Source organism: Callithrix jacchus, chromosome 16, assembly GCF_049354715.1.
Source record: "Callithrix jacchus isolate 240 chromosome 16, calJac240_pri, whole genome shotgun sequence".
Classification (NCBI taxonomy): Eukaryota; Metazoa; Chordata; class Mammalia; order Primates; family Cebidae; genus Callithrix; species Callithrix jacchus.
The window spans coordinates 80,245,223-80,272,442 of NC_133517.1; the positions used below are offsets into that span (position 1 = coordinate 80,245,223).

Below are 27,220 nucleotides of genomic sequence, written 5' to 3' on the forward strand. Positions count from 1 at the left end.
AAAAATTAGCTAGGCATGGTGGCGCGTGCCTGTAATCCCAGCTACTCAGGAGGCTGAGGCAGGAGAATTGCCTGAGCCCAGGAGGCAGAGGTTGTGGTGAGCCGAGATCGTGCCATTACACTTCAGCCTGGGTAACGAGTAAAACTCCGTCTCAAAAAAATAAAATAAAATAGAATTATCTCACATGGCTACAGAATTTCTAACTATACAGTGTAGGACCCACCATAATTCCTATTAGCACATCCATTAGCATGTTAGAAATTGAAGAGTGGGGCCTGTGTTTCTTTCATCTTTCTACTTTCACTGCTAGGAAAATCATCTTATATAGGAGATACTCAATTAAGATTAAGTTTTTAATTCATTACTATTTGACTGATAGGGCATCGAGCCAAATGATGAAGTGGAATTTTCAGTCCAAGGCCTTGAGGTTGGGGTCGCATTTTAGCCCTTTGTTCTGTCTGTCCTCTGCCCTCTGCAGTCAGTCCCAAGGCTGTCAGTTGGATATCATTGTTGCTGTGACAACATCAATAAGTGGGTTGGTTTCAAAGGCCCTTGGGAATAGAAAACACTTTATAGTGTTTTGACAGGCAACAGACAGTAAGGGCAGCTCTACAAAAAGGAGGGAAATTACTGACTTTACGAGACAAAGACTGAATTTTTTCCAGGGTGTTTACAAAACTCACTGACCTGTCGCAACATGAGCTGAGAGAATTACTTGATTCATTGTTAGAGACCAGATGTGCAGGCTGTGCACAGACACCACCCCGTCGACTGCTAAAATAAGCTCTTTCACACCATTGTAATTCAGGCTCTTTGGCACACCTGACAAAAGGTAAGAGATGGAGGCTGTAGTTATTCAACTAAATACAGCTCATCGAGTTACCTAAACAAGCGGCAGAGTCCTCACCAAAATTTCCACATGCTCATCTCTGCTGGTTTCTTACTTCAAATGTTTACAAATAAGATTTACCTGAGTTCAAGGCTTACCATCAATCAAAAGTTCCCACTCAGAATATTAGCAGAATTTACTATGCAATAACCAACAACGGTACTTATCCTTAGGTTTTATGGCATATTATTTAACTGTGCCTTTCCCAACTATCTTTATATACACTCTGGAAAGCAAAATGAAGTAATATGAAATTTGGCATCAAATAATCATGAGTTAGCATCCTGATGACAACTATTGTGAGTTTACCCAAATCCCAGAACTTCTCTGGTCATCAGCACATCTGTAGTAAACTAAGGGCGATAAGAACAACACATAGATCACAGAGATCTCTGAGGAGCAATTCAGAAAATATTTAATCATTGTGAACGGCAATGTTGTACAAATGTTAGTTACCCAACAGGTCATTTAGTGAACTGGGCTGATAGAGGATCCTACATTGTATAATACTTATTTGGTTTGTAAGTTTTCCATTATTTTAGCTACATTGGAGGATGCTGTAGCAGAGATATCTAAGTACAGCCCTTTTTTAGCTTCTACTTCAGTTATGTACAAACAGCACAAATACCTGGGGTGTTTATTAAAAATAAATGTACTATGACTCCATTCCAGACCTAAAGGAAATTTCTGTGGATGAAGTTCCAAAATCTAGAGTCTTTCAGAGTGGTTTTCAACCTTGGATGCACATTAGTATTACCAGAGGAGATTTTGGAAATCCTGATGACCAAGTTATACCTAAGACCAATTAAATCAGAATCTCTGTGGATAGGACCAATATCAGTGCTCATTTGGTGATTCAATCAGGCAGCCAAGATTGAGAACCACTGCGCTAACATTCATGAGCCACTGCACAGCTCTGCTTTGCAGTGGTTCTCAAGCCTGACTACATGTTTTTAAAAATACCAAAGCCAGCCGCAAACCCAGACAATTAAATCGGAATCTCTGGGTGATATAATTTGCATGTTGGTCCTTGCCAATGTCTCATGTTGTATTTTAATCCCCAATGCTGGAGATGGGGCCTGGTGGGAGGTGTTTGGGTCATGGGGCAGATCCCTTATACCTTGGTGCTGTCTTTGCGATGAGTGAGTTCTTGTGAGATCTGGTCATTTAAAAATGTGTGGCACTTCCCTGCCCTTGCTCCATTCTCATCATGTGATGTGCCTGCCCCCTCTTTGCCTTCTGTCATTATTGGAAGCTTCTTGAGGCCTCCCCAGAATTCCTATACAGCCTGCAGAACCATGGGCCAATTAAACCTCTTTACAAGATACCCCATCTCAGGTATTTCTTTTTTTCCTTTTTTTAATTTTTATTGCATTTTAGACTTTGGAGTACATGTGCAGAACATGCAAGACAGTTGCATAGGTACACACATGACAGTGTGTTTTGCTTCCTTTCTCCCCTTCACCCACATTTGGCATTTCTCCCCAGGCTATCCCTCCCCAGCTCCTCCCCCCCGCTGCCCCTCCCCTTTTCCCCTCAATGGACCCCAGTGTTTAGTACTCCCCTCCCTGTGTCCATGTGTTCTCATTTTTCATCACCCACCTATGAGTGAGAATATGCGGTATTTCATTTTCTGTTCTTGTGTCAATTTGCTGAGAATGATGTTCTCCAGATTCATCCATGTCCCTACAAACAACACGAACTCATCATTTCTGATTGCTGCATAATATTCCATGGTGTATATGTGCCACATTTTCCCAATCCAGTCTATCATCGATGGGCATTTGGGTTGGTTCCAGGTCTTTGCTATTGTAAACAGTGCTGCAATGAACATTCGTGTGCATGTGTCCTTATAGTAGAACGATTTATAGTCCTTTGGATATATACCTAGTAATGGGATTGCTGGGTCAAATGGAATTTCTATTTCTAAGGCCTTGAGGAATCGCCACACTGTCTTCCACAATGGTTGAACTAATTTACACTCCCACCAACAGTGTAAAAGTGTTCCTTTTTCTCCACATCCTCTCCAGCATCTGTTGTCTCCAGATTTTTTAATGATCGCCATTCTAACTGGCATGAGATGGTATCTCAATGTAGTTTTGATTTGTATCTCTCTAATGACCAGTGATGATGAGCATTTTTTCATATGATTGTTGGCCTCATATATGTCTTCTTTTGTAAAGTGTCTGTTCATATCCTTTGCCCATTTTTGAATGGGCTTGTTTGTTTTTTTCCTGTAAATCTGTTTGAGTTCTTTGTAAATTCTGGATATCAGCCCTTTGTCAGATGGGTAAACTGCAAAATTTTTTCCCCATTCTTTTGGTTGCTGATTCACTCTAGTGACTGTTTCTTTTGCCGTTCAGAAGCTGTGGAGTTTGATTAGGTCCCATTTGTCTATTTTGGCTTTTGTTGCCAATGCTTTTGGTGTTTTGTTCATGAAGTCCTTGCCTACTCCTATGTCCTGAATGGTTTTGCCTAGCTTTTCTTCTAGGGTTTTTATGGTGCCAGGTCTTATGTTTAAGTCTTTAATCCATCTGGAGTTAATTTTAGTGTAAGGTGTCAGGAAGGGGTCCAGTTTCTGCTTTCTGCACATGGCTAGCCAGTTTTTCCAACACCATTTATTAAACAGAGAATCCTTTCCCCCTTGCTTGTTTTTGTCAGGTTTATCAAAGATTGTATGGTTGTAGATATGTTGTGTTGCCTCCAATGCCTCTGTTTTGTTCCATTGTTCTATATCTCTGTTTTGGCGCCAGTACCATGCTGTTTTGATTACTGTAGCCTTGTAGTATAGTTTGAAATCCAGTAGTGTGATGCCCCCCACTGTGTTCTTTTTGCTTAGAATTGACTTGGCTATGCGGGCTCTCTTTTGGTTCTATATGAAGTTCATGGTGGTTTTTTCCAGTTCTGTGAAGAAAGTCAATGGTAGCTTGATGGGGATAGTGTTGATTCTGTAAATTACTTTGGGCAATATAGCCATTTTCATGATATTAATTCTCCTAACCATGAACATGGAATGTTTCTCCATTTGTTTGTGTCCTCTCTTATTTCATTGAGCAGTGGTTTGTAGTTTTCCTTGAATAGGTCCCTTACGTTCCTTGTGAGTTGTATTCCTAGGTATTTTATTCTTTTTGTAGCAATTGTGAATGGCAGTTCATTCTTGAATTGGCTTTCTTTAAGTCTGTTATTGGTGTAGAGGAATGCTTGTGATTTTTGCACATTGATTTTAAGTCCTGAGACTTTGCTGAAGTTGCTTATCAGTTTCAGGAGTTTTTGGGCTGAGGCAATGGGGTCTTCTAGGTATACTATCATATCGTCTGCAAATAGAGACAATTTGGCTTCCACCTTTCCTATTTGAATGCCCTTTATTTCTTTTTCTTGCCTGATTGCTCTGGCTAGAACTTCCAGTACTATATTGAATAGGAGTGGTGAAAGAGGGCATCCTTTTCTAGTGCCGGATTTCAAAGGGAATGCTTCCAGTTTTTGCCCATTCAGTATGATATTGGCTGTTGCTTTGTCATAAATAGCTTTTATTACTTTGAGATATGTTCCATCGATACCGAGTTTATTGAGGGTTTTTAGCATAAAGGGCTGTTGAATTTTGTCGAATGCCTTCTCTGCATCAATTGAGATAATCATGTGGTTTTTGTTTTGGGTTCTGTTTATGTGGTGAATTACGTTTATAGACTTGCATATGTTGAACCAGCCTTGCATCCCCAGGATAAATCCTTCTTGATCATGATGGATAAGTTTTTTGATTTGCTGTTGCAATCGGCTTGCCAATATTTTATTGAAGATTTCTGCATCTATGTTCATCATGGATATTGGCCTGAAGTTTTCTTTTCTTGTTGGGTCTCTGCCGGGTTTTGGTATCAGGATGATGTTGGTCTCATAAAATGATTTGGGAAGGATTCCCTCTTTTTGGATTATTTGGAATAGTTTCAGAAGAAATGGTACCAGCTCCTCTTTGTGTGTCTGGTAGAATTCGGCTGTGAACCCGTCTGGACCTGGGCTTTTTTTGTGTGGTAGGCTCTTAATTCTGCCTTGACTTCTGACCTTGTTATTGGTCTATTCATAGTTTCAGCTTCCTCCTGGTTTAGGCTTGGGAGGACACAGGAGTCCAGGAATTTATCCATTTCTTCCAGGTTTACTAGTTTATGTGCATAGAGTTGTTTGTAATATTCTCTGATGATAGTTTAAATTTCTGTGGTATCTGTGGTGATTTCCCCTTTAGCATTTTTTATTGCATCTATTTGGTTGTTCTCTCTTTTCTTTTTAATCAATCTGGCTAGTGGTTTGTCTATTTTGTTGATCTTTTAAAAAAACCAGCTCTTGGATTTATTGATATTTTGAAGGGTTTTTTGTGTCTCTATCTCCTTCAGTTCAGCTCTGATCTTAGTTATTTCTTGTCTTCTGCTGGGTTTTGAGTTTTTTTGACCTTGCTACTCTAGCTCTTTCAATTTTGATGATAGGGTGTCAATTCTGGATCTCTCCATTCTCCTCATATGGGCACTTATTGCTATATACTTTCCTCTAGAGACTGCTTTAAATGTGTCCCAGAGATTCTGGCATGTTGTGTCTTCGTTCTCATTGGTTTCGAAGAACTTCTTTATTAATGCCTTCATTTCATTGTTTATCCAGTCAACATTCAAGAGCCAGTTGTTCAGTTTCCATGAAGCTGTGCAGTTCTGGGTTGGTTTCTGAATTCTGAGTTCTAACTTGATTGCACGATGGTCTAAGAGACTGTTTGTTATGATTTCAGTTGTTTTGCATTTGCTGAGGAGTGCTTTACTTCCAATTATGTGGTCACTTTTAGAGTAGGAGTGATGTGATGCTGAGAAGAATGTGTATTCTGTGGATTTGGGGTGGAGAGTTCTGTAAATGTCTATCAGGTTTGCTTGTTCCAGGTCTGAGTTCAAGCCCTGGATATCCTTGTTGATTTTCTGTCTGGTTGATCTATTATTGACAGTGGAGTGTTAAAGTCTCCCACTATTATTGTGTGGGAGTCTAAGTCTCTTTGTAAGTTATTAAGAACTTGCCTTATTTATCTGGGTGCTCCTGTATTGGGTCCATATATGTTTAGGATCGTTAGCTCTTCTTGTTGTATCGATCCTTTTACCATTATGTAATGGCCTTCTTTGTCTCTTTTGATCTTTGTTGCTTTAAAGTCTATTTTATCAGAGATTAGAATTGCAACTCCAGCTTTTTTTTGCTCTCCATTTGCTTGGTAAATCTTCCTCCATCCCTTTATTTTAAGCCTTTGTGTATCCTTGCATGTGAGATGGGTTTCCTGGATACAGCACACTGATGGATTTTGGTTTGTTATCGAATTTGCCAGTCTGTGTCTTTTGATTGGTGCATTTAGTCCATTTACATTTAGGGTTAATATTGTTATGTGTGAATTTGATACTGCCATTTTGATGCTAGCTGGTTGTTTTGTCCATTAGTTGATGTAGATTCTTCATTATGTTGATGCTTTTTAGCATTTAGTGTGATTTTGGAATGGCTGGTACTGGCTGTTTCTTTCTATGTGTAGTCCCTCTTTCAGGAGGTCTTGTAAAGCAGGCCTGGTGGTGACAAAATCTCTGAGTACTTGCTTGTTCGCAAAGGATTTTATTTTTCCTTCACTTATGAAGCTTAGTTTGGCTGGATATGAAATTCTGGGTTGAAAGTTCTCTTCTTTAAGGATGTTGAATATTGGCCTCCACTCTCTTCTGGCTTGTAGAGTTTCTGCCGAGAGATCTGCTGTGAGTCTGATGGGCTTCCCTTTGTGGGTGACCCAACCTTTCTCTCTGGCTGCCCTTAGTATTTTCTCCTTCATTTCAACCCTGGTGAATCTGACGATTATGTGCCTTGGGGTTGCTCTTCTTGCAGAATATCTTTGTGGTGTTCTCTGTATTTCCTGCATTTGAGTGTTGGCCTGCCTTGCTAGGTGGGGGAAATTTTCCTGGATAATATCCTGAAGAGTATTTTCCAGCTTGGATTCATTCTCTTCGTCACATTCTGGTACAACTATCAAACGTAGGTTAGGTCTCTTTACATAGTCTCACATTTCTTGGAGACTTTGTTCATTCCTTTTTGTGCTTTTTTCTCTAATCTTGGTTTCTTGTTTTATTTCATTGAGTTGATCCTTGACTTCTGATATTCTTTCTTCTGCTTGGTCAATTCGGCTGTTGAAACTTGTGCATGCTTCACAAAGTTCTCGTATTGTGTTTTTCAGCTCCTTCAATTCATTCATATTCCTCTCTAAGTTATCCATTCTTGTTATCATTTCCTCGAATCTTTTTTCAAATCTTTTTTCAAGGTTCTTAGTTTCTTTGCATTGATTTAAAACATGTTCTTTTAGCTCACAAAAGTTTCTCATTATCCACCTTCTGAAGTCTAATTCCATCGTTTCATCACAGTCATTCTCTGTACAGCTTTGTTCCCTTGCTGGTGAGGAGTTTTGGTCCTTTGTAGGAGTCGCAGTGTTCTGGTTTCGGGTGTTTTCCTCCTTTTTGCACTGGTTTCTTCCCATCTTTGTGGATTTATCCACCTGTCATCTGAGTAGTTGCTGACTTTTCGATTGGGTCTCTGAGTGGATGCCCAGATTGTTGATGATGAAGTATTTCTGTTACTTGGTTTTCCTTCTACCAGTCTAGGCCCTCCACTGTATGACTGCTGAGGTCCACTCCAGGCCCTGTTTGTCTCGGGGGCACCTATAGCAGCTGTGGAACAGTGAGGGATGCTACCAGTTTCTTTTTCTGCTATCTTTGTCCCAGAATGATGCCTGCCAAATGTCAGTCTTCTGGATATAGAGGGGTCAGGGAGCTGCTTGAGGAGACAGTCTGTACTTTATAGGAGCTCAAGTGCTGATCTGTGAGCTCTGTTGTTTATTCAGGGCTGTTAGGCTGCTACATTTAATTCTGCTGCAGCAGAACTCATTAAAAAAAACCCCTTTTTTTCTCAGATGCTCTGTCTTGGGGGGTTGGGGTTTTCTTTATATGTCCGTTGCACTGTCCTGCCCAGCTAGGAGGCAGTCTAGTCATTATTTGCCTGCCGAGGCTCCACCCTGCTGGTGTGAGGTCCGCCATGTTGCTGCAGGCTCTGCCCTGCTGCTGCAGTCTCCGCCCTGCTGCCACGGGCTACGCCCTGTGGCGGAGTCTCTCTGTTGTGGCGGGTTGCCTCAGCAACGGCAGGCTGCGTCAGCAATGGGAGTGTACCTCAGTAGGGGAAGGTTGCCTCGGTAATGTCAAACACCCCTCCCCCACCGAGCTGCACCGTCCTGGGTTCAGCTGTTCCTGCAGTGAAACTCTCCACCCGGAGTGTTTGGAATCACCGTTTTGTTTGTCCCACTGCCCTGGCCCAAATGCCGTTTCCCTGGAATCTCCTGGCCTGGCTCACTGTCCAGGTCCCATTCAATCAGATGGATATGCCAATCTGCCCTCTCAAGTCTCAGATTGCCGATTCAACAGGGCACCCAGACCAGTGCGCTTTGTGTGGAGCGCTGTGGAGCGCCACTGCGCTGCAGCGCCGGCCGCCGGTTGCACCTGCCACCGGCTGCACCAGCCAAAACCACTTTGCTGGCGTCCCACATCTCTTTTATACCTGGGAATTTCCCCGTTCTGTGGGCAAGAAAGATCCGTCTGGAAATGCGGCCCTGACTCAGCCTCCACATGTTCACCGAGAGCTTCAATCCTGGGTTGTTCTCACTGCGCCATCTTGAGTCGGTCTCCTCAGGTATTTCTTTATAGAAATGTGAGAACAGCCTGATACACTGGATATGGAAGGCCTGAGCATAAGTATTTTTTAAAAACTTCCCAGAGGATTGTAATGAGCAGCTAGAGCTGAGAACCATCTACTTAGAGAAATGGGGAATCCTTAACCCTCCTTTTTAAAAAATTAACCCATTTATGCCTGAGATTACTGTAAAAAATTTTTAAAATTTTTACAATCAGACCTTGGCACTGACCTTGAGCAGTAGGATATAAATAACTCCCACATGCTTAGTGTTCCAATAATGGAAAACTAGGCATAAATAAGAACCTTGCTCATGGGGGATTTCCTCCTTGGATTTAACTCAAAATTCTCTACAGTATGAGCTGAGTTTTTACTCCTACCTCATACTGTTTGGGGAAGTAACAAAGAGCTGGTCATCATGCTATTTTATTCTATGAGTGGCAAAAGGCCTAGGCTCCTAGAAGCAGATGAAAGGAGTTCTTGTCTCAAATGAACCATACAATTGGAATAAAGTCATGGGTAAAATTTTTATATTATAGTAATCATAACAAACTTTTATTGAGGACTCACTATGTGTAAGGTTTGTGCTAAGTACTTTACTTATAGCAATTATCTCATTTAATAGTCCTAAAAACTTTAGGAGCTAGCTATTAAGGTTAGGATTCTTATTTAACTATAGGAGAGGAAATTGGGGTTGGTTAGATTAAGGAACATTGTTAAGGCCACCCAGAGAAGTGGCAGAATTAGGGATATCAGATCCCAACATCTGTGCTCTGAGTATAAAGTGTTATGCAAATATTAGGGTCTAGGAATTGCAATCAAAACATTGTTTATTACACCTAATGTGTGTCATCTCCTTGGGTAATTTCTGTTGACCAATTGAAGACCCACTGTCATTCATCTAGGACCTTTGAAATTAAGTCATAATCCTACGACCCTTTTTTCTCTTGTCTCCATGTCATTACTATTACAGAGAATACAGGTCCACCATGACTTATTTTATTATAAAAAATAATGTTGCTGCTGGGTGTGGTGGCTCATGGCTGTAATCCTAGCACTTTGAGAGGCCAAGGCCAGTGGATCAACTGAGGTCAGGAGTTCGAGACCAGCCTGGCCAACATGGAGAAACCCTGTCTCTACTAAAAATAGAAAAATTAGCTGGGTATGGTGGCACATGCCTGTAATCCCAGCTGCTAGGGAGGCTGAGGCAGAAGAATCACTTGAACCCAGGAGGAATAGGTTGCATTGAGTCGAGATTGCGCCATTGCACTTGGGCCTGGGCAACATGAGCAAAACTCCATCTTGAAAAAAAAAAAGAAAGAAAGAAAGAATGTTGCCAGGTAAGAGGCATGGCCCCACTGGCCTCAATACTCCATCACATTCTAGAACTTTCTTTTACTTGGGGGGAGTCTGAAAAAATATTAATGCATCCAAGAAAATATCTAAAATCATGTTTAATAAATAACATCCTAGACTTGTAAATGTATTTTAAAAACCACTGAACACCATTCATAAGTAAACAATTGCATTTGAAATCAATAAGATACAATATTTCACCTATCAGAGTAGAAAAGAATGAAGAGTTTGATAATACTCAGTGGTGGTGATGATGTAAGGAAAGGGGCACTTTTATATGCTGTTGGAGGGAAAGAAATTGATACTAGTAGAAATGGTAATATCTATCAAATTTTGAAATGCATGTGATATGGTTTGGCTGTGTCCCCACCCAAATCTCACCTTTAATTATAATAATCCCCACATGTCAAGATTAGGGCCAGGTGAAGATAATTGAATCATGGGAGCAGTTCCTCCATACTGTTCTCATGGTAGTGAGTAAGTCTCATGAGATCTGATGGTTTTATAAATGGGAGTTCCCCTGCATAAGCTCTCTTGTCTGCTGCCATGTAAGGCATGACATTGCTCCTCCTTTGCCTTCTGCCACGATTGTGACGCCTCCCCAGCCATGTGAAACTGAGTCCATTAAACCTCTTGTTCTTTATAATTACTCAGTCTTAGGTACATCTTTATGAGCAGTACAAAAACAGACAAATACAGTATGTAAGTTTTGAAACAGCAATATCACTTCTAGGAATTATTCCACAGATATATAAGTGCTAAAAATATATATGCACAAGAGTGGTAATTACATCATTGTTTGTAATGTCCATCACAAGCAAGTATTACCATGCTGTGGAGTAACTACAGCTGTGAAGAAGAGTGGGGTATATCTATGTGTGTGTTAGTACAACAGATCTCTAAGTGAAAAATGTCAGGTGTAGAGAAAAATGTGAATCAATATGTAATCTCATTTTTATAAAAGAAAGATACATGTATACATCACATACACATATACATTTATTGCACAAATATCTTTGAAAAGATAAATATCAACTTATTAATAGGTATTACCCCTGAAGAATGGGACTGAGAAATCAAAGGTGAAAATATGAGGAGACTTTTAAAAATTATTTCATGCTTTTTATATTATTTTTAAATTTTACTAAGTATTATACTAATGCAATTTGAAAACCTAATTTAAAAAGTAAGTGTCTTCCAGAAAGGAATTAACTGCCAGTTTCTATAATTAGCTAAGATAACCCAGTCTGTGCACTTTTCCTGAAGTCAAATAAGAAAGATAATCACCAGGGAAAAGCTATAGTGAGACCAAAAAAAAAAAAGTAGAATATAAGTCATTTCCAATTGTACACCAACTTGTCTTTTATCTTCCTCTAAGTCAATAACTTCCATAATAGCAACAACAGCTGCAGCTTAACACTTGGCCCTCAGGAAAGAAAATGGATGCTTCTGTGACTTGACAAACCAAATATTCTCATGTTTAGAGCCAGAAAATTCACTGTTACTCTGTGACATTTGACTCCATTATCCATTTCACTGTTGTCAACATTATCATCTTTCGACAATTATAGTGCCCACTGAGAACAAACCCTTGAATGTATACTTAGCAGTGAATGCTGATGAAGTGTGAGCTGTCACTGAAGGCAATTGCACTCTGAGACCAGATCTACCTTATGTCAAAATGTGCTGGACAAAAAAAAAAAAAAAAAAATCAGCTAATGTCAGGATATTTCAATCATCTGGATGTTTGATGTGATGTAAACCTCTAGCTCTGACTGAATTTACAGGTGCTGTTCCCAGGGCCAGCATGTAGGAATCCCTTCAGTAGTACAAAACGATTAGTCCAGTGGTTCCTGAAGTATTGTACTGGGACCAGTAGCACCAGCATCCAGTTAGAAATTCAAAGTCTTTCCCCTCCTACTCCTCCATAATACTGACTCAAGAACTGTGGGAGTGGGCTCAGATATCTGTGTTTTAATAAACCCTCCAAGAGATTCTGATGCCACTAAAGTTTGAGAACTGTTGGGTTAATCTAGTAAGTATTTTGGGCAAGTTCTTCTTAATACCCATTTTCCTAGTATATAGGATAGAAAATAATATCATTTGTTAATTACAAATGATCAGTGTAGCAATGATAAATCACCTTGTAAATATAATCAAGTACCTTAAATCTATAATATACCTTAGTTTTATATTTTAAACATTTTTAAATTGACATGATAATTGTATGTATGTACGGGACACAGTGCTGTTGCCATACAGATAATGCATAGTGATCAGATTAGGGAAATTAACAAATTCATCATCTCATACATTTATTATTTCATTGTGTTTGGAACATTTAACATCTTCCTTCTGGCTATTTGAAACTATATATTATTGTTAACTATATTCTTGTCTTCCTACAGTGCTGTAGAACACTTGGGTTTATTCCTCCTATCTCACTGTAACTTTGCATCCTTTAACAACTCTCCCTATCCTTCTCTTCTTCTTCCCTTTCCCCTTCCCTGCCTCTGCTTTCTGTTCTACTTTTTACTTCTATGAGAACAATTTTTTTTTAGCTTCCACATGTCAGTCAAAACATGTGGTGTTTAATTTTCATTTCCTGGCTCATTTTCCTTAGCATAATGTCCTCCAGTTCCATCCATGTTGCTGAAAATAACAGGATTTTGTTCATTTTTATCGCTGAATATATACTGTACTTTCCATTGTGGAATATGTTCCATCGTGTATATATATTGTACTTTCTTGATCCATTCATCTATTGTTGGACACCTAGGTTGCACTCCCACACTCTCCCTTTGACACTCCACTCAAATCTTCTTTGGTTATTTGTTGCCATGGTCCTTTCCTATTAGAAGGACTAGTCCCAGGCATCTCTGGTGAGCCATCTTGCTGATGTCACTCTCTGACATACTTTAATATTCTAAGATAATGTCAATGGAAGTCAGTAGTTCTCCCATTCCAAACACCACTGAATAGTCCTTTTGGTAATGAAAATGGATTTATTCTGATCAAGACTCTCTTATCTGGCCTTTCTGAGGCCATCAGCATCAACGGCTGACCAGGGCTATGGCCACAGTCTATAACCAAGAATTGGGAATTTCTTGGGGTGCAGATACATATGCAGAACCATGTTCAATTCTACAATGTAGCTTCATATTTCCTATATTCCAGTCAACCCAAAATACTAGCTGAGAGTTTATATTTACTGAGCTCCTACTGTGTTCTAGACATAATGCCATTTGTCTCATCTAATCCTCCTAACAGCACTGTATTGTGGATGTGATATTCCCATTTGAGTTGAGAAATTGAAGTTCAGAGGAGATTGAGGTCACACAGCTAGAAACCTGCATGACTAGCATTTGAACTGAGGTGGGTCTGATACAAAGACTGCTTTTTCAACTATATGATGTGTCTCTCTGACCTCACTCTTCTAGTAAACATGTAGCCTAGAAAGGGCAGAAGCCAGTAGTTTCTCAACCATTTTCTGCCAAATGAAAAGAAAGCCACCTAACTGCCGAATGGGAGAGAAGAGGCAGGCAGTAAGCTTTAGGCCTAAGTACGACTTTCTTTACAGTGAGGGTTATGTCATCTATTCCTGGAGAGTTGGAAGACTCAAAGAGCCAGACAAATATTTCACAGGCCCAGGAGAGTAGTCAAGGATAATGAGAATGAGACTATAGATGATGAGGTTAATAACATAAGATCCTACTCAGGGCTAAGAGTCAGCCTTAGCAAAGCCTGTGGGATCACCCTGCTTCCAGCCACGTTAAGATCTCTAATAAAAGGCCCACACCTCTTCTTCGTAGTGCTTCCCACTATTGCATGTCTGTGTCATTTTTTGAATAAACTCTTTCTCCCTTTATTAAAGTATTATACCCATGAGGACAGAGCTTTTATTTTATTTATTTTCTTTTCTTGAGGTAGGGTCTTACTCTGTCACCCAGGCTGGAGTACTGTGGGATCATCTCAGCTCACTGTAGCCTTTGCCTCCCAGGCTCAAGCAGTCCTCCCACTTCAGCCTCCTGACTGGCTGGGACTACAGGCATGTGCCATAATGCCCAGCTAATATTTTTGTATTTTTTGTAGAAATGAGATTTTGTCATATTGGCCAGGTTGGCCTCAAACTCTCAGACTAAAGCAATCATCCCGCCTCAGTCTCCCGAACTGTAACTCCTGGAATTACAGTCATGAGCCACTGAGCCCAGCCTATACTTTATTTTACTAGACTTTAAGAGATGGGATCTCACTGTGTTGCCCAGGTTGTCATACAGTGGCTATTCACAGGCACAATCCCACTACTGATCAAGAGCTTTGACCTGCTCTGTTTCTGATCTGTGCCAGTTTACCCTTCCTTAGACAACATAGTGGTACCCTGTTCCCAGGAGGCCATATTGATGTTGAACTTAGTGCAGACACCTGAACCTCATAGCACACTATGGCCCAGAACTTCAGAAGAGAGCTGTGCTCTGCTTTGCTCATCTCTGTGACTCTAGCTCTGAGCACACTATCCAGCACCAAGTTGAGGCCCAATAAACACTTGCTGGGCAAATAAATAAAGGGTGACCCTGGTGTTCTTCCACTCTGAGATACAATTTGATAAAAATGTTTGGCTGTAATGGAGCCTGAGGGGTAAGTTTATGTAGTTTTTCATAGGTCTTTTCCAGGTATACTTAAGAAATATATTTTTCCAGTATCTCCTCATGATGTTTGTACTTATTGTTTTCACATTGTGAGATAGTTCATAATAGATGATAGAGCAAAAATAGAAGCCAGTTCTTTTTATTCGTTCCCATATAAAAAAAAAAAAGAAAATATTTGTTTTCACAAAAATTCCTTATCACTTTAAATTTTTCCCATAATACAAATTAACAGTGAGCATGCCTTTCCTTTTTTCTAGGGAAGAGAAAACATTGACTCTGGGAGTAATAATAAAATCACTCCTACCTTCCATGAGTAAGATGGAGAAGTCCTTTAAGATAGTGATGGTGCTGGCCAAAACCAGGATGGAAAAGATGAATGTGCAGATTGGGTCAGCTATTTTATAGTCTGGCTAGAAAAGACAGGGGTTTTGGTTAACTGAATTCATACCTCTCTTCCAGAAAGTCTGACTAAACTAAGTAAACCTCCCTGTGTCTTTCCTTCTCCATGACTCATTCACCCTTTCAACACGTGCCATCCAGCTCAGAGACAAGACTTGGTTTCTGAAGACTCAATCCTTCCTTTTAGCTTTAACCTACTAGCAAATAAAGAAGTGAGACTACAAGACATGCTCTCCCCATAATTTAAGAACTAACAGGAAGAATATTAAGTTGTCTCTCAGGAGCCCTGATTTAACTTCTTACAAATTAATAAAAGTACGGAGTATGTGATGAAAGTATGTACAAATATGCCCACAAGATCCAATGACTTTTTGGCCTTAATTATAGTGAGCAGAAGAAAGGATGTTATTTGTTCAGAAATTGCATATGGCCAGCATACAGCTGGACTATGCTCTTGGTTGACTGGGGTGAGTTTATTTCTTTGCCTCTCCAGTATTGCACATACTCAAGGCTGGCATCTTTGATGCAGTCTTAAGTGTGTGAACAAAAGTGTCATCCTTGCTCAGTCTCCTCACTGTAACCCTTAGCCTCAGAGTGAAACGTCTGCCTTTCTACCCTTGATGAAATTCTATGCCATAGAAAAGTTTGTACCCTACTATCTTTAAGAAATTCAGCATCAACTCAACTTTTGAAAGTGGACTCTCAAACTCCACTTACCCTTACAATTTTGAACTAGTTTTGCCTTAGACTTAAAGCTGGCAGTGATCATTTTGCTCAGCTGAATTTAGATACGTCTTTGTAATTTTTATTTACATGTTTTCACTTTTTTAGGAAAAGCAGCAAGTCTTTGCAAATTGAACAATTGTGATGCAAATAGGCAGAACTAAATGCTCTTCTCTATTCTCTGCCAGCCAACCGACCTCTGTTATCAGTATTACCAGGTAGAGATCTATAGTGGATATTTATTTGTTTAGTGTCAGAGGCTTACCAGGGATTCATTCCCACCTTTCATTAGCACCTTGGCTTTTGGGGGAGGTTACCTCTCCCCCATTGTGGGCAATATAGGTGGAACAATAAATCACATACTCTAACCTCCCTCCAGTCAAGCAGCAGATATAAGACACAACCTAGGTTGATTGGACTCACATTCACAGAAATATCAATCTTCAGAAGTGATAAAAACAGCAAAAGCATTTGTTGAGACACATATACTTCAGCATGGTGTCTAGGACAAAAGTTGGATCGTTTCTAAACTCTAAATACCAAAATTTGCCCTTATTTCTACTTTGATATCTGTCTAGGAGTACATCCAGTAAATTTTGGCCAATGAATATACTTTTTGCTAGAGTGAGCCAGAGATGTTTCCTATTGCTTATAATCAAAGAACCCTAAGGTATTCAGTTTCATTGCTGTTCATCTTAACACCGTGGTTGAGTGTTGGTTTACTTAGCTTTGCAAAGTAGTTTGTATAGGTAAACATAGGATGTCCATTCTCTTTTAAGTTAAGTACTATGATGGTGGGTAACTCAAACAAACTCACCTTAAAGTAGATAATCAGTGCACTAATGAGCACACTGATACTCTGAAATAGATCTCCGAGGGCATGAACAAAAGCAGCTCTGACGCTGGCGTTGCCTTGCACTTCCTTGTGATTGTGGCCAAGGCATCTCTGGTGCAAAACCACAGTTAGTCTGAAAGAGAGAACAATGTTCTTGGCACACATGAGATCAGTCTAAAAATGTAGGCAGCATATTGAAAGAGCTGGCACTAAGATGCATTGTCCAAAATGATGGATAGTTAAAATATTTATGCTTTAAAAAGAACTATTTTTGACTAATGTTTGAATACACACGTCATAGAATTTTAATACTTTTATACAAAAGAAAACTACAAAGATGCATCCTGTTTACTCATTCATCCACCTAATGTTTCTCTTTTCACATTGAAATTGGAAAGCATCACTTCTTAGATGAAAATCAAGCATTTGACAATGAAGAGAGGAAATCTCCTTTATCGAAGGTCTACTAACTGTCAGGCACTGAGTTGGCTTACAGCCAAGCTTCATCAGGAGCCTAATTAAAAGTACTGGTTTCAAATGCAAAAAAAACCACAGGAAGGAATAAATAAAATAAAATGTAGTGTATTTTATTGAGGTTGTATTTTATTTTACTTTTATTTTACTTAATTTTGTGCATTTTCTTAAGAATTTGAAATTTGAATGATTTCTTAATGTCCAATGATGAGAGTACTGTACTCATGTATATATAGCTATTTAGCCAGAAGTAGAAATATATTAACATATTAAAATGATCTTGGATGCATACATATATATACACAATATATTGCAAAGCTGAGCATCTCTTCTTTGAGTCAAAGTGATCTGTAGTAGACACTACAAATTATGTACCTAATTCTGTTTATCTATAGCTTTAAGAGGTATTAGACCAGAGATAAAATTAGAACATTTTCACTGACAGATAACAGAGTGTTTTGCCTTTCTGAACTTTTCCTAAACATTTTGGAACAAAAGTTTAAAAACAGCAACGTATTGTTCAATACCATGTATCCAATTCTGTTTTCAGGTAGAGTGTCTGTTAAATCTCAGGCCATCACCGCAAAGTGGAATGACCACTAGCCCTCAAGATCTAATCACTACAGAATGTACAGTTTTCAGATATTCAGTGTTTGGGTAGAGATTTACTCTCAACTAGGAGTTACCATTTAAGATTCTTAAGACAGCCTGATACGGCTGACAGATCATAGACCTTCATCTGATCTGCCGTGTGTGTTCATCATATTGTCATTCATTTTTTTACTCATCTTACTGACAAAAAGAGAGAGAGAAAAAACTTCTGTACTCACTCATATGCAGACACTTGTAAAAGCTTGGGCCATAAAGGTCAGTGAAAACAGATGTGGTCACTCCCCAGTGTAGCTTTAAATGTGCTGGAGAAGGTAAAGATTACATACACACACACATACACACGCACACGCACACACACAGATACAAATGGAAAAATCTAATTTCAATAAGTCCACCAAGAACTGGTATTGTGGGTGATACAACAGAGGAGTCTGATTTAGTTAGAGACACAGCAGCTGAGGTGAATTCAAACGCTTAAGCTAGAGTTAAATATGCTGAGGGGAGGAAATGTTTCATGTAGTGAAAACTGAGCAGGCAATAGCCTTAAGGCTCTATTTATAACCTTCATCCTAGAATCTCTTCACAAATTCTATTGGAACTTTCTGTCCTGATTTTGGGTCTCCAAGGGATAGATTTATTCCTGAGTCACAGTTCTGATATCTCTATATTCAAACAATACAGGATCTAGCAGCATTTGAAACCTGTAATCCCAATTCTTGGAGAAAATATTACAGTCACTCAGCATCCTTATCCATAAATAACTATCTACTTGCACAAAGAAGGCAGAGCTTTCCAACTGCTTTGACTTTCTGGGTGTAAAAAGCACTTGCAATGTTAAGGTCAATGTTTAAAAGCAGTTACAAGAAAATTTGGATGATAACCTGTTTAGAAAATCAAACCTGATCATTGAGGCCCCAGATTGATGTGACAGTTGGGTAGGTTTTTAGCCTTCATCTTTGTGTAGCATCAAGACAACCTGTGTGACATATGACTCTCAGGAAATTAATACTTTTATTTTTCCTTTTGCCTCAAGACCATACTGTTCTCTTTATGCAAAGATGACATTATTGACCCGTAGTCAGCGGAATGTGTGCACTGGCATATTTGTCTCCTAGAGGTGATAGATTTACATTGATTTACTCACCCTTTTTCTCCCAGTGCCAATGTGAAACACATTTTCAAGTTAACTGGCAGAAGATGGGGATCTAGTTAGTGACCGCAGATCAAACACCATCCTTCTAATTATTTAGCTCAGATATTTTGCACAATGGTTCACAAATTGAGAAGTGGTTAAGACAGATGTCAAGAGTCAAGGCTATTAGAATGACCTGAGGACTTTTTCTAAAGGGTACATGCTCAGCTATTCTTGAATTCCAGACATTCCACTGTGCCTCCTTTTAAAATCCACTTTTTAAAACTTCATTGTTCAATCAAGATCTTCTTCACCTTCATGTAAAAATCTACCTTCTAGCATGTATCAAGTGTCTATGAATTGCCACATAGACAGCCAGATGATAAATAGATGCTACTGAGTTTCCTATTGCTTCTGTAACAAATTACCATGATGCTTTAGCAACTTAAAGCAACACAAACTTATTATAGTTCTGGAAGTCAGAAGTCTAAGTGGGTCTCTAGACCTGCATCCTTTCTGGAGGTTCTAGAAGGGAATTCATGTTACTGTCTTTTCCAGTTTCTAGAAGCCACCTGGCTCCAGGCAGCTTTCTCCATTTTCAACATCAGAAATACAGCATCTTCTTTCCTCTCTGATCTGTCTCCATCTTATAAGGATGCTTGCCATTATGTGGGCTCACCTGGATAATCCAGGATAATCTCCCATTTTAATATCCTTCATCACATTTGCACAGTTCCTTTTGCCATGTAATTAAACATATTCAGAAGTTCCAGGGTTTCGGATGTTTAAATTCTTTGTAGGGAAGTGGGTCATTATTCTGTCTACCAGCGTAGGTAGATAGATAGATAGATAGATAGATAGATAGATAGATGAGTTTTAAGTAGAATTGCCTAGAATTAGACCCTCAAGTGAGAAGGAGAAATTTGACTCGAGATCAAAGTCCTGGCCTCAAAACCCCATTGCCTGAGCAATCCAGTACTTCATTTTGGGAAAGGTAGATTCATTTCGCAAAGAACATGGGCTCTTCTCCTAAAAGAATGATTTAAGACTGCCTAGATAAAAGAATGGACCAAAAGGTTGAAACTAAAGGGAGAATTTAGCTAACCTGGCACAAGGAAGAATTTTCGTTCAGTCACAATGCTGCAAAGATAAAATAGATTGTTTTTGAGGGAAATAAATTTCCTTTTATAAATTCTATTAAAATATACGAAACCAATAGCCATTTTATGGAAATATTGCAAAAGAGAATGCAAAAGTAAAATGAGGACTGAAATAAATACATTTTACAGTCCCTTCCAACCCAGCTCACTGGGAGCCATCATCTGCTCACCTCACAGAAATGGAATAGTAGTAAGTCACACCCCATGTGGAACCATCAACATGCACAAGAGCAGAATGTAAAGGAGCTCAATTCTGGGTCTGTGAATCTGGATTAAAATCCTGGCTCTGCACTACTTAACAGCACTGTATTTAACCTCACTGAGCTTCAGTTTCCTAATCTATAATGTAGGGGATTTGTGAACATTAACTTGGTAATGTATATCCAAACATCCTAGCCCTGTCTCTGGCACACCAGAAGCTGTCAAAACATGGTAGCTAGCAGAAGCCGATATTAAAACACACTTTAGCTTAAACGAAAGCAGTCAACCTTATTTTCAGTCTTAGAGCCATTCAAACACTCTGTCAGGTCTCTACCATCTTCTCACATACTGAGTTTTTACAAAAAGTCTTTGTCGAGGTAGTTACAGGTGAGCCTCATGGGCACCGTGCAGGGAACAGGAGCTGACTTACACAATGTTGGCTGCCACCGCGCAGCTGGAAACGATGATCATCACAGTCGCCTGGATCTGGTAATCGGGATACAGCAGGCGCTCACATGCCAGGTATACCAGCACACCAGTCACCACCCAGATGCACAGGATGGAGAGCAGGGCACCAAGGATCTCTAGGGATTCAAACACACATAGAAACCCACACATAGATAACTCCATCACATACAACTCCAAGACTCATAAGACTCTTTGTCACTCCCCACAAAAAGAGGCTTCACACTAGTTCACTCAGTGATTCATGAAGTAAAAATGTGGATGGATTTTAAAACTAAGAGAAGGAATTTTAATATTGCATTCATGAAACACCAGCATCTGAGTCATTATGCTCCATCTTACTAAGTAATTTCCAGCAAATTTTTAGAACATATTAATTGCTGCCTGCCCCCACTGTTTTCCATGGGGATCTTAATTTAAACAGGTGCTAAAATGATTGAAACTTATTAGGAGATAAAATAATGAGACACAGAGAGTAAAATGTGTTTAGAAACTCTTAATTTCACCATAAAACATTTACAACCTGCCAGTGCCAGCACCTTCTGTGGAATAAAATAGTGAAAATGGAAAGCTTCAGAGAGCACTTGAAGAAAATGAGTTTTATTTGCCAATGCAACACATTATAAACACAGAGGTGAGCTCAGAGGCTTACTAACACTCTGACTGCATTTTAAGAGCAACAGTAAGAAAAACAAGCATCAGAATGGAAATGTTGACATCAGTATGTAAAGATAAAATGGTGTTCAATCTGCCCACTGAGGAAAGTGTGTTTGCGCGCTCAGAAGTTCTTTAACACCTCACTCTAACCTTTAATTCAAACTCGTACATAGATTCTAAAAGCTCAAAAGGGTCGAGAAACATTCTGTGATTCAGTGATCAGGTACAATCCATCACTTAGTCCTTCCCCACATTAAGCTAATCCCAGAGATTACTTCCTTTTAAAGCAGAGCAGTGTAATATATTATTACCCAGTGTGTGGCAATTATTTCCCAGACTTCAGCCATTTATGGACAACCTTCATAACGTTTTCCATATCCACATGCTACCTGTCTTATTAGCCACTTGATATTTTTTTCAAATAAATTCACTTTTTTCTTCTTCCCAAACAATGTTATCCATGAAATTACAGATTTGATGTGCTAGTTTATTTTGTAATGTGTATCAAGATGTGTAATTGTCTATGTGACACTTAAAATTATCTGACTAACCAACTGTGAAACATTTCCCACTATGGGAAATGCTGATGCAGATACTTAAGGCATGAGCTCAAGTGTCAGACGTACATGGCCTGCCAGTGACTGGCTATGTGACTTCAGACAAGTCACTTAACCTATATGAGCCTGAATTTTCTTATCTATGTGCATTATAACAATAGAATATATGTATAACAAGTTCCCATTTGTTAGGGGTTGAATTATGTTTCCTCAAATTTATGTGTTAAAGTACTAATCTTTGGCAGGGCACGGTGACTCACACCTGTAATCCTAGCACTGAGGCAGGTGGATTGCCTGAGATCCAGAGTGCAAGACAGTCTGGCCAACAAGGTGAAACCTTGTCTTTACTAAAAATACAAAAAAATTAGCTGGGCATGGTGATGTATGCCTGTAATCCCAGCTACTCCAGAGGCTGAGGCAGGGGAATTGCTTGAAACAGGGAAGGGGAGGTTGCAGTGAGCCGAGGTAGTGCCACTGCATGCACTCCAGCCTAGGTGACAGAGCAAGATTCTGTCTCAAGAAAAGAAGGAGAAGGAGAAGGAGAAGGAGGAGAAGGAGAAGGAGAAGGAGAAGAAAAAGAAGAAAGAAGGAAGAAGAGGAATAAGAATAAGGAGGAGGAGGAGGAGGAAGAAGAAAAAGGGGAAGGGGGAGGGGAAGGAAGAAGATGGAGGAGGAGGAAGAAGGAAGGAGAAGGAAGAGAGGGAGGGGGAGGAGGATGGGGAGGAGGGGGAGGAGGATGGGGAGGAGGGGGAGGGCGGAGAACTAATCTTCAGTTCCTCAGATTGTGACCTTCTTTGGAAATAGGGTTATTGCAGATGAAGTTCGTTTAGATGAGATCATACTGGAGTAGGATGGGTCCAATACAGTTGGTGTCCTTATATAAAGTGGAAACCTGGACCCAGACATGCAAATGGGGAAAATGCCATATAAAGATTAAAAGCCAAGGAATAACAAAGTTTGCCAGAAAACCACCAGAAGCTAAGAGAGAGGCCCGGAACTGATTTCCCTCACAGACCTCAGAAGGAACCAATCCTGCTGACTCCCTTATTGCAGACTTCCGTTTTTCATAACTGTGAGACAATGTCTGTTGTTTAAACAAAAATTTATTCAAAGTTGTGTAATGTCATGTATTATTACCCAGTGTGTGGCAATTATTTCCCAGACTTCAGTCATTTATAGACAATCTTCATAATTTGTTATGAAAATAAATAATGTACCCAACAATGTACCCCCCAAAATAATGTACCCAATTTGTAGTACACTATTAAGGCAACCCTAGGAACCTAATACAACATATAGCAAACACTCAAGGAATTGTTATTTAATGAGTCTACTGAGGCTACTTAAACTCACCTTTGCAGAAATTTATGAGGACCAGGCCCAAGAATTTCTGGTTAGCCAGAAATGAAGATTGAGTTGTGGCTGTCAGGTAGTGTGCTTCCTACCCATGAAAATCCAAATCCACTCTCGTAAAATGGAGCATGTCTAACTCAAAACCCATGGTTAGGAAGCACAGTGGAAAGAGAGCTGCGGGGGTAAAGCTCAATACCAAGAGCAAGAGTCAGGGTCAAATCTCAGGACAGAACAAGAGTCAAAAACCCAAAGTAACTAGTTAGAACAGGAGACACGTGAGAATCGTTGGTAAATGCTACCATGATTACTTAAAAAAAATAAAAAACTTTTAGCTAAGCTGGGATCATTGGGTTGGCCAGATTATGGGTAAGTTGGATATGAATGTGTTAGACTCACCTCTATACCTACAGAGGTGCCATTTAATATGGTGGCCACCAATCATGTATGGCTGTTTAAAATGAAATTAAGTAAATTTAAAAATCTCGTTCTTCAGTAGCACTAGCTGCATTTAAAGTGCACAATAGCTACATTATACTGTGTATTAGAGAATATTGCCCTTGCAGCAGAGAGTTGTATTAACAGCTCAGGGTCTGCCATGGCTATGATGCCAAAGTAGAAGCAGTGATGTAAATTCTGCATTCACCCTGTTTCCACACCATCCTACGTTTACAAAACTGCTTTGACAAATGGCATCAGAAAGGGTCAAGTACATATAAAACTTTATACAGACAAATAATGGGTTCTATCCAGAGGTTCATGTTTTCCAAGTGTAACTGTTGAAGGACTGGCAAAAGCGTTCTCAAATCACATTGTCACGAGCTCTCTTTACTGCTGTTTATTGCCTCATCTCCTGAATGTTAAAGGGAAGCAAGTCAAAACACCTGTGATGATCAACTGTTTCGTAGGAAATTAGGACTTCCTGCCATTCTAAACTTGAAAACCCACAGTCCACAGGTGTCAGTCTACAAGCTGTGATCTGTGTCTAGCAGCCCTTTCAGTGAAAGCTGGCTACCCTTGCTCAGCTCTCCGATTTCTTCTACACTGATATTCTCAACCAGTGTGAAAACATTGGAATTGTGGTTATTTGTTCACATGATTTGCACAAAATATTCAGCCAGAAGCCCCAGCTGATAGAATAACACAGAGAGGAAGAATTGAAGTTGCAGAGTGTGGGATTGTGGGGGCGGATAAGGGAGGGATTGTAACAATGAGTCAAAGTAAAAACCCTCATCAATACCTAGGTGATGGGTTGGTAGGTGCGAAAACCAGGATGGCACACACTGACCTAGGTAACAAACCTACACTCCAAAACTTATTAAAATTAAGATAGAAAAAGCATACAGTCAAGTGATTACATACCAAATTTAGAGACCTCCAAGTTGTTTACTACCTGGTTATTTCTGTCTCTTTTAGTGCATACATGTTATTTGAAATCCCCATAATTATTAGTTGAGAAGGCTATAATTTGCACTAGACTTCTCTCCTTCTCTTAATCAGAGTGGATTCATTTGTCCATTGTTGTGAAATTATTTAAGGAAGCACATATGAACCACATTCAATAAATGGCGGGCAAGGCTCAGGCACATGTTTCAGCACATGTTTGCTTTCATCCTTTTACAAGAATCGGTTGAGCAATAAAGAATGAACACACACACACACACACACACACACACACACACACACACACACACATGTTATGGTGACCTTGGCTACTTCCTAGGCAAGAGTAAGCAGCTACTGAGTGAAGAACCCAGCTGCAAGAAAGGAGAAAAAGTAAACTTTTATCCTCTCCCCTTCCTTCTCCTTTTTTGCATTATTATGGATCGAGTGAGTAAGATATTCAGCTGAATCATTCACTGAATGGCTGAATGCAGTGTGTGAGCAGGAAAGCCTATATTCTATTTCTGAATCTCCTATAAGAAGTTCTTCAATCTCTATAACTCTCTTGGGCACTCTGTGCCTCATTTTGCAATATGGCAGAAGCTTTACCCTTATCCTCTCTTCCAGGGGATACAGAGTAATTTAATGAATTGTGTCATGTCTGTCACCATGCACAGAATCCCTGATGCTGGGGTGGTTGCTGAAGTGATATACGTGTTCCTGTTGTCCCAGAGATAGCACCATTAATCTGTCTGTTACCTGAATTCATATTGAAAACACACATTCCCATATACACATTTGTTTTATCCTGTGCATTAGAAATGTGTCTCTAAGGGATTTTACAACAAAGGTTTGCTTTGTGTCTTCCATTTTTCCCCTTCGGTTGACTTTGCAGCACCCTCCTGGTGTTATGCTCACTCTGTGAACTGTACCTGCTCGGTGCCATCCAAACGTCAGTCGCTTAGAGGGAGGCTTCGATGACAACCACAGGGAGAAGAGACTGAGCAGGAAACTGGTCAGGTCAATTAAGAGGTGGGCAGCATCTGTGATGACAGCAAGACTCCCAGCAATGTGCCCACCTAGAGAATGAAAAATAGTACAGTGTTAAGGCCCCAGAATGCAACTAGAATCATAGACATGCTAATCATCGTGGGTGAAAATGCCACAGACTCACAAAACTTTAGAGGAGAAAGAGATCTTAAAGGTGATTTAATTCACTACTTCTGAGACTCAGAAAGTAAATATGATTTGAACACGTAGAAATGAATTTCAAAGGAGAAGTCATTCCTGAGGTAGCAAAGACAGAAATTAGAAAGTATGGGGCAGCACATCTGGAGAACACCTTAGACAGAGGTATAAGGATTCAAAAGAGGAGAATACAAGAGGATCAGGCTGAAGCAGTGTGGGCCAGATTCAGAGTCTCATAATCCAGAATGAGGACATGGACTTTGGTTTACAAACTGGATGATTGCGATCTGGCCCACAGGTGTGTTTTTATTTGACTTATAATTTGATCATCATCTTTACCCTTTCCTTTTTCTCTATTAATTTATATTATCCACCTGAGCTTGGAACCCCTATAATAAATAATAGGAAGCAGAAAGGAGAAAGGGCACATACCTTCCAATGGGCGTCTCGAATGCCACAATCCAATAAAGCATAGGGATGCGATCTGATCCGTGAGAATACTGCCTTGCTTTCCTCTCTATTTGATGTGCCCCCTCTATTTCCCTCTAATTCTCCTTTGAGAAAAGACCTCCAGCCTCCAAAATAGAAGTTAAAGAAAAACCTTGCCCTTTCCTTCCCAGACATGGTTTGTTGTTTGAGAGCAATAACCGTTTTTGCTCTTACTACATCTTCCCAGCAAAGGGCTTTTGCTGACTGATTAGTTCTCCCTGCAGCTGTTTATTGCCTTGTGTACCACAAAATAGCAGAAACTGTCAGCCATCAGCCCCGCCATCATTAGACTCACCTTTTCTCGCCTAATGATTTTTTAAAATTACATAGATGGCTCATAATTGCAATAATCCCCACAGGCCATTGGCTCTAGCTGTAGTTAATAACTGGTTTGTCAAGGTTTAATGGGCTGAAGCAAAGTAATCTTCAAGCTTGTTACTGAACAGTCAGTGCAAAAATCAGAATGATTCATTAGCCAAAAAGCAACATTTTGCTAACAAATTAGCTGTCCTTCCAATTATCCTCTAATGTTGCTCTATCTGCCAAACTTGGTCCTGATGATAAAACTGTGTTAATAAGGCATTATTTCTTGCCTGGAGAATAGTTCCATGCAGATAAGCAGTATGCTGCAATCACAGCAATGAGTATTGGTGATTCTACATGCTGGGCTGAAATACAGTCTAAGTCGAGGAAATGAAATCAGTCTTACAGAGTCTCAGCTGAGGCAGGAGGCACCTGAGAAAGAAAAAGGGCTTGCTTTGAAAGAAGCATGTTACCGTGGAGGCTTAGAAACTGAGAACCATTTTGCAACCATCAGAGTTACTTATGGGAGCCATCCAGAAAACTGTGGGCAATCACTGATGAATAGAGCAAACTGCTTGCAAGAGATAGTTTGTGACTAATCTTGCATTTGCTTCTGAAAGCATGGTACATTATTGACAATTAATTCAATTATCCAGCCAATATTTACGTAGCCCTTACCATGCAT

The 27,220-nt window shown here is 39.7% G+C and overlaps 1 protein-coding gene and 1 long non-coding RNA gene across 5 annotated transcripts in view; one reads left to right on the forward strand and one right to left on the reverse strand.

Moving 5' to 3' along the window:
• LOC103788644 (uncharacterized) overlaps window positions 1–27,220 on the forward strand; it is a 469,911-nt gene that overhangs the window by 352,384 nt on the left and 90,307 nt on the right. Inside the window, exon 9 of one of the 4 annotated variants that reach the window (XR_013528149.1) lies at window positions 666–4,287. The exons of the other annotated variants lie outside the window; for them this stretch is intronic. This is a non-coding gene — a long non-coding RNA (uncharacterized LOC103788644). Of the gene's footprint in view, window positions 1–665; window positions 4,288–27,220 lie in introns of those variants that run through there. 4 annotated transcript variants of the gene reach the window in all.
• The window catches only part of SLC30A8 (solute carrier family 30 member 8), a 57,888-nt gene that overhangs the window by 3,138 nt on the left and 27,530 nt on the right, over window positions 1–27,220 (reverse strand). The window contains exons 3-7 of the mRNA XM_035277427.3: window positions 25,488–25,634; window positions 20,574–20,727; window positions 16,547–16,697; window positions 14,912–15,017; window positions 688–822 (exon numbers count right to left, since the gene is read on the reverse strand). Of these exons, the coding sequence (XP_035133318.1) occupies window positions 688–822; window positions 14,912–15,017; window positions 16,547–16,697; window positions 20,574–20,727; window positions 25,488–25,634 (693 nt within the window). The remainder of the gene's footprint in view (window positions 1–687; window positions 823–14,911; window positions 15,018–16,546; window positions 16,698–20,573; window positions 20,728–25,487; window positions 25,635–27,220) is intronic.